The following is an 18,065-nucleotide window of genomic DNA, read 5'->3' as shown; positions in this document are numbered from 1 at the left end:
GACATATTTTCAAAAAATCCAAAATCCGCCTATTGGCTACGAAAAAATATTTAAAAAAAACCCGCCTATTGGCTATGAAAAAATATTAAAAAAACCCGCCTATTGGCTATGAAAAAATATTTTAAAAAAATCCCGCCTATTGGCTATGAAAAAATATTTTAAAAAAATCCCGCCTATTGGCTATGAAAAAATATTTTAAAAAAATCCACGCCTCTTCTAAGGCCTTGAGAATATATTTGTAAAAAATCAAAGCCTCTACTAAGGCCCTGGATTTTTTTTTGCCCCATATAAGCCCAAAAAATCCATCAGGGATTGTAAAAATATTTTCAAAAAGTCGTTTCTAAGGCCTTGAGAAAATATATTTTTTTTTTCAAAATCTACGCCTCTCCATAGGCCTTGAAATAATATTTTTTAAAAAATATAATATTTTTAAAAACTATTTTTTTCTTAATTCGGCAACCCTATTTGCTTCTACCAAGATTACTATGTAATTGGACATTGAAATCACTTAACGCTCCACCAAAACTATCTATCACCCAAAAAATGAACGACAACATTCGATTACAAAGCAATTTTACAAAATCATTAGTATTTTATTATCTAATTTTTATTGTCCATTATTTACAAAAAAAATTACGTTTTAGATTTTTTCCACCTTCAGATAAATACCCTTATCGGTACTTATTAAAAATGCCTCCTTACTATAAGTCAGGGGAATTTGTGTCTCCTTACACACAGAGAATCGGAAATTTTTCATTAGCAATGCCAATCCAACTAGGGCTTGCATTTTACCAAAACGCATTCCGATACAATTGCGTGGACCCTCACCAAATGGTAAAAATAATACTGAATCACGTTCCGCTACCTTATCCGGAGAGAAGTTGTCGGGATTAAAGGTATTCGGTTGGGGATAATATTTCTCATCACGATGTATGGCTCCGGCTGGGATTAGTATTTGCATATCCTTTTTGATGACATATTTGGGATTGCCAGGCACGACATAATCTTCCAAGGCCATGCGGTTGAGTATGGGCAGGACTGTGTAGAGGCGGAGGGTTTCTGAAAAGGAAAATGTGGAAAGAAATATTTTTAATAAATTTATTTCAACATATTCGAAGATTTCCTGAAAAAAAAATATTATTAAACCAGTGAGCGGAGCAGTATAGTCGGGCGGGACCGACCTATGATACCCTACACAACTCCCACGAAAATCTAACTTTATGTGGCACTACATTCTGAGCTATGGTAATATTTCGCGATATTTGCACCCTCTTGACGACTAGAGGTCATTTCGTGAAGATTGGTCCATAACTGTGGCCTGTATCGTGTTTACAAATTATAATGGGCAGACAGACGGACGGAGGGACACATATGTCTCGATCGACTCAGCTAGTCGAGATATGACAATCGGTATACTCAACGGATCAATATTTCGCGGCGTTACAAATTCTTGGGGCTGCAGAAAGCCACGCCCCTTCTAAGGCCTTCAAAACATATTTTTAAAAAATCCACGCCTCTTCTAAGGCCTTCAAAACATATTTTTAAAAAATCCACGCCTCTTCTAAGGCCTTCAAAACATATTTTTAAAAAATCCACGCCTCTTCTAAGGCCTTCAAAACATATTTTTAAAAAATCCACGCCTCTTCTAAGGCCTTCAAAACATATTTTTAAAAAATCCACGCCTCTTCTAAGGCCTTCAAAACATATTTTTAAAAAATCCACGCCTCTTCTAAGGCCTTCAAAACATATTTTTAAAAAATCCACGCCTCTTCTAAGGCCTTCAAAACATATTTTTAAAAAATCCACGCCTCTTCTAAGGCCTTCAAAACATATTTTTAAAAAAATCCACGCCCCTTCTAAGGCCTTCAAAGCATATTTTTAAAAAATCCAAGCCTCTTCTAAGGCCTTCAAAACATATTTTTAAAAAAATCCACGCCTCTTCTAAGGCCTTCAAAACATATTTCTAAAAAATCCATGCCTTTTCTAAGGCCTTCAAAACATATTTTTAAAAAATCCACGCCTCTTCTAAGACCTTCAAAACGTATTTAAAAAAAAATCCACGCCTCTGCTAAGGCCTTCAAAACATATTTTTAAAAAAAATCCACGCCCCTTCTAAGGCCTTCAAAGCATATTTTTAAAAAATCCACGCCCCTTCTAAGGCCTTCAAAACATATTTTTGAAAAAATCCAAGCCTCTTCTAAGGCCTTCAAAACATATTTTTAAAAAATCCACGCCTCTTCTAAGGCCTTCAAAACATATTTTTAAAAAAATCCACGCCCCTTCTAAGGCCTTCAAAGCATATTTTTAAAAATCCAAGCCTCTTCTAAAAAAATCCACGCCTCTTCTAAGGCCTTCAAAACATATTTCTAAAAAATCCATGCCTTTTCTAAGGCCTTCAAAACATATTTTTAAAAAAATCCACGCCCCTTCTAAGGCCTTCAAAGCATATTTTTAAAAAATCCACGCCCCTTCTAAGGCCTTCAAAACATATTTTTGAAAAAATCCAAGCCTCTTCTAAGGCCTTCAAAACATATTTTTAAAAAATCCACGCCTCTTCTAAGGCCTTCAAAACATATTTTTAAAAAAATCCACGCCCCTTCTAAGGCCTTCAAAGCATATTTTTAAAAAATCCCCGCCTCTTCTAAGGCCTTCAAAACATATTTTTAAAAAATCCACGCCTCTTCTAAGGCCTTCAGAAGATATTTTTAAAAAATCCCCGCCTCTTCTAAGGCCTTCAAAACATATTTTTAAAAAATCCACGCCTCTTCTAAGGCCTTCAGAAGATATTTTTAAAAAATCCACGACTCTTCTAAGGCATTCAAAACATATTTTTAAAAAATCCACGCCTCTTCTAAGGCCTTCAAAATATATTTTTAAAAAAATCCACGCCTCTTCTATGACCTTCAAAACATATTTAAAAAAATCCACGCCTCTTCTATGGCCTTCAAAACATATTTAAAAAAAAAATCCACGCCTCTTCTAAGGCCTTCAAAACATATTTTTAAAAATCCACGCCTCTTCTAAGGCCTTCAAAACATATTTTAAAAAAAATCCTCGCCTCTTCTAAGGCCTTCAAAACATATTTTTAAAAAATCCACGCCTGTAAAGCTTTGGCAACCCTTTTTTACTTCTGCCGAGATTACTATGTAATTAGACATTGAAAGCATTTAACGCTTCTAGTCGTCTGTAGAAAATAATATTTTTTTTGAAAATACACTCTGCTTTAAAAAATTATATTTTTGTAAAAATCGATTCATTCCCTTACCCGACAATATCTGCTCCAAATATTGCATCTCCTTCAGACACTCATAGCTCAGCTCTCCTTGATATTTGTCCAATTTTTCCATGACCTCTCGTCTCGCCTTATCCTGTACCTCTTGATTCTGGGCCAATTCATACAACGTAAAACCCAATGTGGTCGACGAGGTCTCAAAACCCGCATTGAAAAATACAAAAGCCTGTGCGGCAATTTCCTCCAACGACAAATTTGTCAACTCATCACCATGATCGGATTTCATGAGCTTCTTATTTTTCAAATCAATCAACATATCCATAAAATCGTTGCGACGAATATTATTCTTCTCACGATATTCTACCGTCTCGCGGACAATGCGCATAAAGAATGCCTCGATGTCATCGGGGGTCTGTTTGAAACCCAATTTCCTGGCCAAATCCACAAAACTGGCCATGAAGGCAATTATCAAACGATTGTGCCTCTGTTCGACCAACGATTTTTTACCCATCACCCGGAATTCGGCATTTGGATCTTTTAGGCTACTGCATTCAATGCCAAAGGCACAAGTTCCAATGACATCGGTTGTAAATCTGGCCAGCAGATCCTTCACCTCTACCACACTGCCATTCTGCTCTACCATTTTGCCCAAAACTTCAATGAATTCCTCACCCACTTTGGTCACTGTGGGATACATAAATTTCATTTTACCCGATGTGAAGGTGGGCGATAATTTGTTACGCATATTTTTCCATTTGGCCCCATCCAAAAGGAATAACTGACCCGACAAGGGATCATCCTTTTCGTTGTGATAAAACCCACGATCGGTAAATTTACTAAAATCTTTAATCAAAACATTTTTGATTAACTCGGGATCCAGCACAAAGACAGCAGGTCGGAAGAACCAATAGAATCCGGCAAACGGTCCGGAACCCTTAAAGCGATTATAATATTCCTCCCAGATTTGCCAAAAGCCTCGGGTTTTCTGCACACCCCATAAACTGCCAAACGGGAAGTGAGGCTCTTCACAGGGTATACCCAAAGACTGCCAATAGTTTTGCTTCTTTTTTAAAACATGGACGAGATAGGCCAGTAGGCCACACACGGTCGTGAATAAAATAAACGATAAAGACATTGTTCCACGGTAACGATGAAGCCGGTCGAACACTATCCGCCGTATGCGTTCGCTAACAAACTGATCAGTAGAACCAGTCAGCAAGCTGATTTTAATTACGAAAGCTTTCTCATTCTCTGAGAGAATATGCGGGGTTTTTATTTGGGAGTCAACGTTTTTTATTAATAATTACAGGTTCTGCAGTATTGGGCTTCATTAACCGGCACTGTTTTTACTCTTCGTACGCACACACACACCCTCAGAGATTGGTTAACAGGGGGCCAAGACACACAGCTGATGAAAGATAATAAACAGAACGATAGTGTTTTTTTTTAATGACAGTGAATTTGTTGGGGAATTTGATATGAGGTATATAGCATGACGAAGCAGGCCAGTATTAAATTTTTTTTTAGATAATCCACGCTACTTGAAAAAATATTTTTTTAAAAAATGTACGTCTCTGTTGGCGTGACAAATATTAGGAATCGGAAAAACATTAGGAATTTGGTGCACCACTAAGGTCAAATCGGACGAATATATATATATATATATATATATATGTATATGTGGGAGCTATATCGAAATCTGAATCGATTTTTCCGAAACTTATCACACATCATTCTAGACTCCATTCAGTACGCTATGCCAAATTTCTTGCAAATCGAAGGATATATAGGGACTTCCGTGGAGCACTTACATAAAATCGGAGGAAAATATATATGGGAGCTATATCTAAATCTGAAACGATGTTCACGAAATTTAACACACATTCTTCTAGACTTAATTCAGTACGTTGTACCAAATTTCTTGCAAATCGAAGGATATATAGGGACTTCGGAGCACCATTTACATAAAATCGGACGAAAATATATATGGGAGCTATATCTAAATCTGAACCGATGTTCACGAAATTTAACACACATTCTTCTAGACTTAATTCAGTACGTTGTACCAAATTTCGTGCGAAGTGAAGGATATATAGGACCTTCCGAGCACGATTTACATAAAATCGGACGAAAATATATATGGGAGCTATATCTAAATCTGAACCGATTTTCACGAAATTTAACACACATCGTTCTACACTTAATTCAGTACGCTATGCCAAATTTCGTGCAAATTTAAGGATATATAGGTACTTCCGAACACGATTTAGATAAAATCGGACGAAAATAGATATGGGAGCTATATGTAAATCTGAACCGATTTTCACGAAATTTAACCCACATCGTTCTAGACTCAAATCAGTACGCTATGTCAAATTTCGTGCAAATTGAAGGATATATAGGGTCTTTGGTGCACTATTTACCTTAAATCGGACGAAAATATATATGAGGGTAATATTTAAATCTGAACCGATTTTCACGAAATTTAACACACATCGTTCTAGACTCATTTCAGTACGTTATGCCAAATTTCGTGCAAATCGAAGGATATATAGGGACTTTGGTGCACCATTTACATAAAATCGGACGAAATATATATATATATATATATATATGGGAGCTGTATCTAAATCTGAACAGAATTTTATGAAATTGAACACACATCTTTCTAGACTTAAATTAGCACGCTGTGCCAAATTTCGTGAAAATCGAAAGATAAATTGGGACTTTGGTGCACCATTTACATAAAATCGGACGAAAATATAAATGGGAGCTATATCTAAATCTGGGCCGATTTTTATGAAACTTAACACACATCATTCTAGACTCATTTTGGTACGCTATGCCAAATTTCGCGCAAATCGAAGGATATATTGGGACTTCCGTGCAGCATTTACATAAAATCGAACGAAAATATATATGGGAGCTATATCTAAATCTGAACCGATTTTCACGAAATTTAACACACATCGTTCTAGACTCATTTCAGTACGCTATGCCAAATTTCGTGCAAATCGAAGGATATGTAGGGACTTACGAGCACCTTTTACATAAAATCGGTCGATAATATATATGGGAACTATATCTAATTCCGAACCGATTTTCACGAAATTTAACACACATCGTTCTACACTTAGTACAGTACGTGGTGCCAAATTTCGTGTAAATCGAAGGGTATATAGGGACTTACGAGCACCTTTTACATAAAATCGGTCGATAATATATATGGGAGCTATATCTAATTCCGAACCGATCTTCACGAAATTTAACACACATCGTTCTAGACTCAATTAAGTATGCTATGCCAAATTTCGTGCTAATCGAAGTATATATGGGGACTTACGAGCACCTTTTACATAAAATCGGACGACAATATTTATGGGAGCTATATCTTAATCTAAACCGATTTTCACGAAATTTAACACACATCCTTCTAGACTCAATTCAGTACGCTATGCCAAATTTCGTGCAAATCGAAGGATATATAGGGACTTCCGTGGAGCATTTACCTAAAATCGGACCAAAATATATATGGGAGCTATATCTAAATCGGGACCGATTTTTCCCAATTTCAATAGGGTTCGTCCTTAGGCCAATGACAAATATTTAAAAATAATCGACATTTGAAATCTGCGTGGATTCTCTTAAATTCCAGACTTTAAATTGGGCATATCCAATTTTTTTTCTATGTTCGCCGAATATTGTCATTGTTTAGTTGTTATTGTTTTTATTGTTTACTAAATCGTAGACCGGTTATAAATATGTATGTTTGTGCGTTTGTATTTGTTATCTAAGTTGCAATTAAATTACCATTAAAAAATCTCAAAAGTTCTAAACCAAAATTTTTTGGCAAAAAGCTTTGCCAAAAACAATGATTTAGCATTCAGTTATCAATCGGCATTGGAGAAGTTTCGATCGGGAAAAAACCAACCACATGGAGTTATCGCTAATTCTATTAACCATTCTCACCGGTCTTATCGGCTATTTTATTCATTCGTTGTATAAAAGTCGCAGCTATTGGCAGTCTCTGGGTATACCCTGCGAAGAGCCCCATTTGATTTTTGGCAATCTGAAAGGTGTCCAGTTGACTCGTGGCTTCTGGGAAATATGGGAAGACTATTATCGACGTTTTAAAGGCACGGGACCATTTGCCGGTTTCTATTGGTTCTTTAAGCCGGCGGTATTTGTACTGGACCCCGAGTTGATTAAAAACATTTTGATCAAGGATTTTCAAAATTTTCCGGATCGTGGTTTCTTTCACAATGAACAGGATGATCCGTTGTCGGGTCAATTGTTTCTGCTGGAGGGATTGAAATGGAAACAAATGCGCCAGAAGTTATCACCCACCTTCACCTCGGGTAAAATGAAATTTATGTTTCCCACTGTGACCCAAGTGGCCAAGGAGATGATAGGGGTTCTCGGAAATTTGGTGGACGAAAAGGAGGGTAGTGTTGTGGAAATAAAGGAACTAATGGCCCGATTTACCACAGATGTCATTGGAACCTGTGCCTTTGGTATTGAGTGCAGCAGTTTGAAAGATCCCAATGCAGAATTTCGTGTCATGGGCAGCAGATCCTTGGTGGAACATAAACATAATCGCCTCATAATTGGATTTATGATCAGCTGTTGTGAGCTGGCTCGCAAGCTGCATATGAAACAGACCCCTGATGATATTGAGGAATTTTTTATGCGCATCGTTCGAGAGACAGTGGAATATCGCGAGAAGAATAATATTCGTCGCAACGATTTTATGGATATGCTGATTGATTTGAAAAATAAGAAGCTCATCAAATCGGAACACGGGGATGAGTTGACCAATTTGACACTGGAGGAGATTGCGGCCCAGGCTTTTGTATTTTTCAATGCGGGCTTTGAGACCTCGTCGACTACATTGAGTTTTGCCCTTTACGAATTGGCCAAGCATCCGGAGGTACAGGATAGGGCCAGGAAGGAGGTCATGGAGAAATTGGACAAATATCAAGGAGAGCTAAGCTATGAGTGCATGAAGGAGATGACCTATTTGGAACAGATTTTGATGGGTAAGCTGACATAATTTTCAAAATTAAAGTACCTTCAATTGGCATCCCTTTTTTGCTCTACAGAAACCCTGCGTTTATATACTGTACTTCCTGTCCTGAACCGTGTCGCTTTGGAGGACTATGTGGTACCGCAAAATCCCAAATATGTTATTAAAAAGGGTATGCAAATTATAATACCCTCTGGAGCCATACACCGTGATGAACGTTATTATCCCAAACCGCAGGAATTTAATCCCGACAATTTCTCCCCCGAGAAAGTGGCCGCACGTGATTCAGTTTTGTTTTTGGGTTTCGGTGAGGGTCCTCGAAATTGCATTGGCTTGCGTTTTGGTAAAATGGAGGCCACCATTGGACTGGCTTTACTTTTGCAACATTTCAAATTCTCAGTGTGTGAAAAGACCCAGATACCCTTGACCTATGGTAAGGTTTCGTATTTGATTGGTACCGATAAGGGGGTATATTTGAAGGTGGAGAAAGTTTAATTGAAAAATAAAAATAAAATTTAATGTGTGTGTGTTTTTTTAGCTAAAACTTTGAAATTTTAATTACACTGTTTCAAGGAGGTGTGGATTGTAAAATAATATTTTTTAAGTAGACTATCAGGCGTGAATTTTTTAAAGAGTATTTTTCAAGTAGACTTTCAGGCAAGTATTTAAAAAAAATATTTTTTAAAGAGTATTTTTTGAAGCATACAAATAGGCGTGGATTTTTCAAAAGAATATTTTATGAAGCATACAAATAGGCGTGGATATTTTAAAGAGTATTTTTCAAGCATGCAAATAGGCGTGGATTTTTTAATGAATATTTTTTTAAGCATACAAATAGGCGTGGATTTCGTAAAGAAATTTTTTCCAAGGCCCAAATAGGCGTGGATTTCGTAATGAATGTTTTTTCAAGCATACAAATGGGCGTGGATTTCGTAATGAATATTTTCTCAAGCTTACAAATAGGAAGATATTTTAAAGTAAACTTTCACTCATGATTTTTTTTCAAGCATACCTGCAGGCATAGTTTTTTAAGGGGGACCTTTAGGCGGACAATTTTTTAAGAAGCCTTTTTCAGTATTTCTACTCGTGACGGTTTTAAATATTTTTTCTTTGTTTAAGTTTTATAGCCACGGTGGGAATACCCTCAACTTATAGACTTCTACTATCAGCCAGTATGACGAAATATTTGTCGGGTGTGTTGAAATCTTCCCGATAACATTGGTAAACAATTATTTAACTGATTTATTTTTTTGTGGACTTCGTAACGATTTAGAAGATATTGTTGTTATTGAAAATTAATGAGTGTTCTGGAATAGTGGTTGTTGTTGTAATAACAGCTTTTGTTGTTTTGTTTAAAAGTAAAAAATTCTATTTATGGAAGCCCAATCGAATGTATAGAAATTCTGACCAGAAATTACCTGTACGAGATCTTTTGTCTGTAGACTGCCTGTATAGATCTTTTGTCTTTAAACGTTCTTAAGAGGTTAGTCTACATAAGCCCCATGAAAGGCTTAAAATCTATACAGGACCAGTTGAAGGTTTTTGTCCAAAGATTACCAGTCTATGGGCGGCCCAGAGAAGTCTTTTGGCGTTAGAAGTCCTCCCGAGGCCTTTTAGAGGTCTTTAGAAGCTTTAGAGGGCTCTAAAGTCCCTTTTTGACGGTAAGAGGCCTCTAGAGGACTTTGGCCCAGGTATGCTGTTTTGGAAAGATGCCTTCTGTCTACAGAAGACATTTATATGGCCTATAAGAGATCCTTAGGGGTCCATAGAAAGACTTTAGAGGACATCGAAAATGATTCTGTATACAGATGACAGGCATCTTGCAATAGGAAGCTTCTAAAAATACGAAGAAATTAAAGTTTTCAGTCTGAAGAAGTGTAGAAGCCACTTGTATACAGAACGTCGTTAGAGATCTTTAGAGAGTCTTTGGAGGACGTACATCTACAGAAGACCTCAAAAATGATTCTATATATATAGGACAGGCCTCTAGAGGCATTTTGACAATAGAAAGCAAACATTTAGAGCTACTGTGTCGATAGAAGGTCTACAGAGGATTCTTTTATTTGTAAAAGGCTTATCGAATACTTCTATCAAGCGAAAGTCTTGTAACTCTGTCTAAGAGTAGCCTCTAGAGGCCTCTTTTACTATGGGAGACTTATACATGTCTTCTGTCTAGTGAATATCTTGCTATTCTGTCTCAAGAAGGCATCAAGAGGCTTCTTTATTGTGAAGAAGGCTTCTAGTGGCCTACCGCCTGGCGAAGGTCTAAAAGATGCCTCTGGAGGCTCCCTTTATTGGTAGACGACTTCCAAAGGTCTTCTGTCTAGCGATGATATTGTGTGTAGATAGCTTTCGGTTTAATGACACAAGATGCAATCCATGGAAGGCATCTTGATGTCTTTGGTCTATAGAGGTCTGATGTCTATAGAAGTTCTTGAGTTTAGAAGTTCACACAATAGAAGGTCTCTAGAAGTCCTCTGTCTATACGAACCCTCCAGACTCTTGCATATATACTCTGTATAGAAGACTTGTATGGGTCTTCGGTTTATAGAAGATCATTAGAAGGTTCTCTGTCTTGTTCGGAAGCCTATTTAGATAGTCTGTCTATAAAATTGTGGGTCTCTGGTCGTATGTCTAAATAGAGCCCTTGAAGGAATCAACTGCTATATCTGTAAACTTGAAACCTCTAGATGTCACCAGTCTAGATAAGGTTTCTATGGCTCTTCTGTCAATAGGACAGCAGAACTCCAGGAGTTCTCTACAAGTCGTCTATCTACTTAGGGCAATAGGAGGCATCTATATGTCCTATGGGTATCGCTCTGGTCACTAGTGTCCTGGAAACCTCTGGATGTCATCACCTAGAGAAGGCCTCTAGAAGATCCTCAGTATGTAGAAAGCCATTACAGGTTGTCAGTCTATATGATCCTTCTAGAAGGTTTCTATGGGTCTTGTGACAATAGGACCTTACTAGTTTTTGCAGGTATCCCGAGGTATACTGTCCAGGAGGTCTCTAGAAGTCGTCTAGCTACTTCTGTCAGTTGGAGGCGTCATATGTCCTATGGGTATCGCAGGTCTTTAAGGCCCAGAAGTTCTCCACAGGTCATCTGCCTATATGAAACCTCTAGAATGTTTCTAGAAGGCTTCTGAATAGAGGAGGTCCCTGTAGGTATTCAGGGGACACTCTACAAATGTCTATAGGAACGACAGAAAATGTGATGGTATTTTGTCTATAGAAGCCCTCCTGAAGATCTTCTGTCTGTAAAAGGCCTCTTAGGGGTCGTCCCCCCTTAGGGTAGGCCTCTAGGGAGTAAACGAACAAAACTGAAGGTCTCCCAAGTATATTGTCAATTGGAGGTAGAAGAATAATTATTTCTTTCTGTCAAAAGGTAGCATCCAGAGGTATTTTGGGTATCACAGGCATTTAAGGCGTATTCTGTCTTTAGATGGCCTTTAAGAGTTCTCGCTCGAGGGTTCTCTCTATACGGGAACTTTACAAATGTCTATAGTAGGCATCTAAAGGAATAATAGAAAAAATGTGGATCTCTGGGGGTCATGAGTCTATGGTAGACCTCTAGATGTTTCCTAGGGGTATTCTGGTAATAGGAGGACTACAATGGTGTCTTTAGGGGGCTTCTAAAAGGAAATATTAAGGCCTAATGTCTATTGAAGGCCTTTTGGACTCTTCTTTTTGTACGACACCTATAGCAGGCCTTCAGTTGGACTATACTGGTATTCTGTCATTAGAAGATTTCTGGGAGAAAAAATAAAGGCTTCCAGAGGTCTAGTGTTTATAAAAATAACTCTAGTAGGTCTTCAGGCTAGTAGGTATACAAAATAAAAACTCGTCAGACTATGAAAGCCCTCCAGAAGGTATCCAGAGGTACTATGTCAGGAGGACTACACTGGTATCCTGGAAGTCTCTAAAAGAAATAAATGCTTTCAGAAACCTATTGACTATTGGAGGCCTCTAGAAGTCTTCCGCTTATGGTACGAGTATTGCGGGTCTTCAGTCTATGTGAGGCCTCTTTACAGGATATACAAAATAAAAACACATTTAATTTTCTCCAAAAAAACGTTTCACATTTTCTTTATATTTTTGTAACCTTCAAAACGACACCCCTTTCCGGGGTAACCAACATATTTTTCTTATCGAACTGCAGCGGAATTTGTGTCCTCTCACAAATCTCAAAACGGAAATATTTCAAAAGATATGCCAATCCGATGGTGGCTTGCATTTTACCAAAACGCATGCCAATACAGTTGCGGGGACCCTCTCCAAAGGGTATATACAAGATGGAGTCGCGTTCCGCAACAGCTTGCGAGGAGAAATTCTCTGGATTAAATTCCTTCGGATTGGGAAAATATTCCGGATCATGGTGTATGGCGGAGATGGGTATTAGAACTGGCATGCCTTTCTTGATTACATATTTGGGATTTCCAGGGACCTCATAGTCCTCCAAGGCCAGGCGATTGAGTAGTGGGGCCACGGTGTAGAGGCGAAGAGTTTCTAAGAAACAACTAAAAATTATTAAATATAAAAATTAATAATAAAAATTTGAATTCCTTACCCGATATAACTTGCTCCAAATAGCTCATCTCCCGCATACTCTCATAATGGAATTCATTATTGTGTTTCTCAAACACCTTCCGGACCTCCTGCCTAGCCTTTTCTTGGATCTCTTGGTGCCTTGCCAATTCGTAGAGAGCAAAACACATGGTCGTCGATGAGGTATCGAACCCGGCATTGAAGAAAACAAAAGCCTGACCCGTTATCTCCTCCATGGTCAGATTTTTCAAATCCTCTCCATGTTCGGCGGGGATTAATTTCTTATTTTTCAAATCGATCAGCATATCCATGAAATCATTTCTCCTCACATTATTCTGCTCACGATATTCCGCAGTTTCTCGAACAATTCGCATAAAGAAATCTATGACATCTTGGGTAAATAATTTCAGACCCAATTTGGCCGCCACTTCGGGAAAACTTTGCATAAAAGCCATTACCAACAGGCTGTGACGCTGTTCACTCATCCCCTTCTTACCCATTAGCCGAAATTCGGCATTGGGATTTTTCAAACTGCAGCAATCAATGCCAAAGGCACATGATCCTATTACATCGGTTGTGAAACGGGCCAATATATCCTTCACCTCTACCTCGGGGTACTCCGACGACATCCCATCCAACACCTCTATGAACTGTTCACAAATGTCCCGAATTATGGGGAACATAAATTTCATTTTCCCCGAGGTAAAAGTGGGCGATAGCTTATTCCGCATTACCTTCCATTTTGCGCCATCAATGAGGAACAATTGACCCGTCAAAGGGTCATCTTTTTCATTGTGATAAAATCCACGATCGCTGAATTTATGGAAATCCTTAATTAAAATATTTTTTATTAGTGATGGGTCCAGTACAAACACAGCTGGTCGATAGCCCCAATAGAATCCGGCAAAGGGCCCCGAGCCCTTAAATTTCTCATAATACTCATGGGTTATGTCACGAAAACTGCGAGTCTGATTAAGTCCCTTCATGCTGCCATAAAATGAATCCGGCTCCTCACAGGCTATACCCCGCTGCTGCCAATAGGAAAATCTCTTACGCAGGGAGTATACGAAATAAAACACAATAGCCACTAAAGTGGCTAACAAAATTGTTGTAAGTGACATGACACTTCTTTTGTTGTGGGTCACCGCGTTTCGCCACCACCGTATTTTATCGTCGGGACGTTTATGTTTCAACTAAACTTCGACTGTGTAGTATGTTTGTTCTCTACACACATATATACAGCTGAAATCTAAACAATTGGTCAAGATAAATATTTGTTAGGAGAGAGAGAGAGCGAGAGATCAAAAGAGTGAGAAAAGAAGAGAGTAAAATGAAAAAGCCATATGGGTATCATAAACTATCGAACAGTAATAAACAAAATACTGATGCAATTTTCAATACTCCGTTAATGGTGAGAGAGAGAGGGCAGAGAGGTTGATCAACAGAGTGTGAGAGAGGAGGAAAATGTTGTTTTGTTGTTGTAAAATAATATACAATGACGCAATGCCATTCCGCAACGTGTAATATCGAAAAACTTACTGTATAATATCAAATAATTATTGAAGGGCTGCGAAAAATGTTCTATGTAGAGGGGACCTACAGAAGCTTCTCAGGGTACCGATCAGCTCTAATATTCATGACCTCTAAAAGCTTTCCAGCAATAAAAATCTATGGCTATAGCCTATAGAAATGTAGTCCAGAGGCAATTTTTTTTTTTTTAAACGGACTTGAATATTTTTCTAATGGCGCCCAACAAGGCAACAACTGTTTAAGGACTACTTGTGAATGACGCCCAACTAGGTTTAGAGTTATTGAAGAATATTTGTGAATGGCGCCCAACAAGATATCATTTTTTTAAAGAATATTTGTGAATGGCGCCCAACAAGGTGCCACTTTTTATATAGAGGTCTTCTATAGAAAAATTAAATTTTACACAGCAGCTATTCTAGAAACCTTCTGTAATCGGGAAAATTTCTAGAATTCCTCTAGACAGACGATTACTTAGAGGTAATCAAAATACAAAAGTACTTGTGGAGGTCGAACAAATAACGTCCAGAGGTCTTCAAAATACATAAGACCTTCAAGAAGTATCATAGGGACAAAAATTTATTAGAGGTCGTCAATAGAAATCTTTTTGTTGACAGAAGGCACTTAGAGGTCCTCTAAAGACAGAAACACTTTTGTAGGTCGTTCATAGATATTAAACCTCCTAAAGGCTAGGCACCTCAGAGATTAATCTTCTTCCAGAGGCCAGATATACATTACTTAGAGATAATCTCAACACAGACAAATTTCTGTGGCTCTTCTATTGACCGAATAGATTGCAGAAGTCTTTTACAGACATTAGATCTTCTAGGGACAGAAATCCTGGTCGTCAGGTCTAGGGATATTCAATCGGTGGAAGGACTACACCAGAGGTCTAGTGTTTAGAAAAAGGAAACTAGAAGATTTTCTGCCAATAGTAGATCTTCAGGCTATGTGAGTCCTCTATAGGGTGTACAAAGTCTATGAAAGGCGTCCAGAATGTAGCCAGAGGTCTACTACAGAGGTCAATAGGAGGACTACACTGGTGTCCTATAAAACCTTACAGAAACCTGTTGACTATTGAAGGTCTCTTGAAGTCTTCTGCTAATGGGGTGCCCATTTGCAGGTCTTCAGGCTATGGAATCCCTTTAGAGGCTATACAAAATAAAAAACCCATTTATTTGTTCCCTTTCTTTATATTTTTGTAACCTTCAAAACAACACCCCTTTCCGGGGTAACCAACATATTTTTCTTATCAAACTGAGGCCAGATATAGATTACTTAGAGATAATCTCCGCACAGACAAATTTCTGTGGCTCTTCTATTGACCGAATAGATTGCAGAAGTCTTTTACAGACATTAGATCTTCTAGGGACAGAAATCCTATAAAAGTATTCTGAAATCGAATGTATTTAAAAATTTCCTCGAAACAGAACAACTTCTAGGGGACTTCTAGAATGACTTGTTAGAGGTTTTATATAGACACAAATAAATATACCAGGTTCCTTTGAGGTAAATGATCACATAGAGGTCCTCTGAGGACAGAAATACTTTTGTTAAAAGACAAATAACCAAATAACTTCCAGAGCTATTCTACAGGTATCATAGTGACAGAAAAATATTCCAGCTTTTTAGGCAAACTACCTTCCAGTGGTCTTCTTCTAGGGGACTTTTAGGCATATGACTTTCTAGAGATTTTCTAAGGACAAAAGACCTTCTGTGGGCAAGGCCTTAATGTAGTCTTTATATAAAAAAAAGATTTTCTAGAGGTTTTCCACAGACAGAATACCTTCTATAAAGAAAATACACCCAAGACCTTTCGGAGGCCTCATAGGCTTTCCAGAGGCATCTCTGGGACAGAAAATTTTCCATACAGTTACTTACTATCTTTTGTCGGCAGAAAATATTTTATGAAACTTCTGGGAATATAATCTTTTTTACGTCTTCTATGAATCAAAGGTCTCTGCTTATATATTCTTCATAGGAAGAATAGCTTCCATGAACAAAGTATACCCTAGATCTCCTTTATAGTATTCCATGGATCTCCCACAGATTTAGGGTGTATCAGACCTTCTGGAGATATCTCAGACACGGAAAATCTTCCAGAAGACTTCTAGATAGATAATATTTAGAGGTATTTTTTTTAGACAAAGGCCTTCTTAGTTTTATATCGTCTTCCGGAGGTCTTTCACAAACATAGGAAATTCTAAAGACACATTTAGGAGGCCTGCAACTCAGAATATCGTCTAGAGACCTTTGGTAAATAGAAAATCTGTTGGTAAATTTTTAGGAAGACGATGAGGTCTCTCATAGTTAGAAGACTTTCTAGAGACCTTCTATGACAGGGGACCTTTTCAGGCCAACGAATATCTATAGACAAAATAAATTCTAGACATCTTCCATAGACAAGAAAACAACGGAATCCCATTGCCCTTCTAAAAATTCCAGTTCAAAATGGGAGTAGATTTTTTTAGCCCCAAATGTTTGTAACGCCGCGAAATATTGGTCCTTTTAAGTATACCGATTATATCTCGACTAGCTGAGTCGATCTAGACATGTGTGTCCGTCCGTCTGTCCATTATAATTTGTAAACACGATACAGGCCACAGTTATGGACCAATCTTCACGAAATTTTGCATGTAGGATGGGTTCTGGCCAATGAAGACCCCTATTGTTTTAGGAAAAGATCGGTTAATATTTAGGGGATGAAATGGACCAAATACTAAATTTTTGTCGGTTTTTCTGGTCGCTCCAGAGGCCGCAATTGTGGCCCAAACACCGCGAATTTTTGCATGGAGAAGGGGATCGGGCCAGAGAATAAGCATGCATGTTTTGATAAAGATCGGTCAATATTTAGCGGGTCAAATGGACCCTGACTTTTGTGTGAAAAATGACAAAATTTGTATTCTATGGCATATATATTTACTCCTGGAGTATGTAGACCCCAGGAGTTGATAGTATATCCAAGAGGAGTGGTTTTTCTTTAAATTGATACCAAATATAGTGATGTATCTACTCAGATGTGGGAGTTACAGTCAAATATTTACAGGTGCTTACGTATTCAGATATTATTTAGTAACCCATTGCCACATTAGAGGGGGAAATATCGCGCTGATGGCTTTGAAATTTGTCATGAAGTTCCAGTTATGGTCAAGAACAACGCCCACAATTTTCGGTGATGATCAGATTAAAATTTTGGGATGAAATGGACCGAAAATTTTTTTGTGTGTTTTAGAGTAGAGTATAATTCACAACCTACCGTGAAGGTAATGTGGACAAGTAAATAGAAGGATTGTACTGAATATTCGAAAAAAGTAAGGAAGAGGTATTGTAAACCTCTAATCGGACAAGAGGGGGCAAATATCACGAAATATTACTCAGACTCGGAATAAACATCCTCAGAAAGTTAGAGTTCGTGGTAGTTGTGTAGGGTATCGCATGGTCGGCCCCGTCCGACTATACTGCTCCGCTCACTGGTTTTTATTATACCCTTCACCACACGGTGGTACAGGGTATTATGTCTTTGTGTATATGTAACATAATCGAAATAGACCCATGGTTGCTTTAGAGAATATGCATAGAATAACTTTCAGAGTCGTATTAAGCATGTTCGTCCGTCCGTCTGTCCATGTTAAATTGTAAACAAAGTACAGGCCGCATTTATGATCCGAATTGAATGAAATTTGGCACAGCTCATTTGTTTGGCCCAAGGACGACCCCTATTGAAATTGGGAAAA

General features: G+C 38.0%; 3 protein-coding genes across 3 annotated transcripts; 1 reads left to right on the top strand and 2 right to left on the bottom strand.

Annotated features, from left to right (window-relative positions):
* Window positions 1–622: 622 nt before the first annotated feature.
* LOC133337294 (cytochrome P450 6a9-like) lies at window positions 623–4,367 on the bottom strand. The gene is made up of 2 exons (XM_061545531.1): window positions 3,266–4,367; window positions 623–1,059 (listed from the first exon to the last, which is right to left on the bottom strand). Exons 1-2 carry the CDS (start codon window positions 4,365–4,367, stop codon window positions 641–643), a joined length of 1,521 nt encoding a protein of 506 aa, XP_061401515.1. The 3' UTR covers window positions 623–640.
* A 2,799-nt stretch (window positions 4,368–7,166) lies between these two features.
* On the top strand, window positions 7,167–8,753 carry LOC133337295 (probable cytochrome P450 6a21). The gene is made up of 2 exons (XM_061545532.1): window positions 7,167–8,271; window positions 8,335–8,753. The coding sequence occupies exons 1-2, from the start codon at window positions 7,167–7,169 to the stop codon at window positions 8,751–8,753; spliced, it is 1,524 nt and encodes a 507-aa protein (XP_061401516.1).
* Window positions 8,754–12,346: 3,593 nt separating this feature from the next.
* LOC133337284 (probable cytochrome P450 6a21) lies at window positions 12,347–13,925 on the bottom strand. The gene is made up of 2 exons (XM_061545524.1): window positions 12,827–13,925; window positions 12,347–12,765 (listed from the first exon to the last, which is right to left on the bottom strand). Exons 1-2 carry the CDS (start codon window positions 13,923–13,925, stop codon window positions 12,347–12,349), a joined length of 1,518 nt encoding a protein of 505 aa, XP_061401508.1.
* Between the last annotated feature and the right edge of the window lie 4,140 nt (window positions 13,926–18,065).

Source organism: Musca vetustissima, unplaced genomic scaffold, assembly GCF_032173495.1.
Source record: "Musca vetustissima isolate MV318-11 ecotype Yass unplaced genomic scaffold, APGP_CSIRO_Mvet_v1 utg10133, whole genome shotgun sequence".
NCBI lineage: Eukaryota > Metazoa > Arthropoda > Insecta > Diptera > Muscidae > Musca > Musca vetustissima.
The sequence above is the reverse complement of the archived record's forward strand: the minus strand, read 5'-3'. Positions and strand labels throughout refer to the sequence as shown.

Excerpts from the sequence above, each read along its gene's own strand:
- LOC133337294 (XM_061545531.1), bottom strand. The coding sequence starts at position 4,367 with ATGTCTTTATCGTTTATTTTATTCACGACCGTGTGTGGCCTACTGGCC. Across the intron at positions 1,060-3,265 it reads TTTGGAGCAGATATTGTCGG|AAACCCTCCGCCTCTACACA; the intron begins GTAAGGGAATGA and ends TTTCCTTTTCAG.
- LOC133337295 (XM_061545532.1), top strand. The coding sequence starts at position 7,167 with ATGGAGTTATCGCTAATTCTATTAACCATTCTCACCGGTCTTATCGGC. Across the intron at positions 8,272-8,334 it reads TTTGGAACAGATTTTGATGG|AAACCCTGCGTTTATATACT; the intron begins GTAAGCTGACAT and ends TTTGCTCTACAG.
- LOC133337284 (XM_061545524.1), bottom strand. The coding sequence starts at position 13,925 with ATGTCACTTACAACAATTTTGTTAGCCACTTTAGTGGCTATTGTGTTT. Across the intron at positions 12,766-12,826 it reads TTTGGAGCAAGTTATATCGG|AAACTCTTCGCCTCTACACC; the intron begins GTAAGGAATTCA and ends GTTGTTTCTTAG.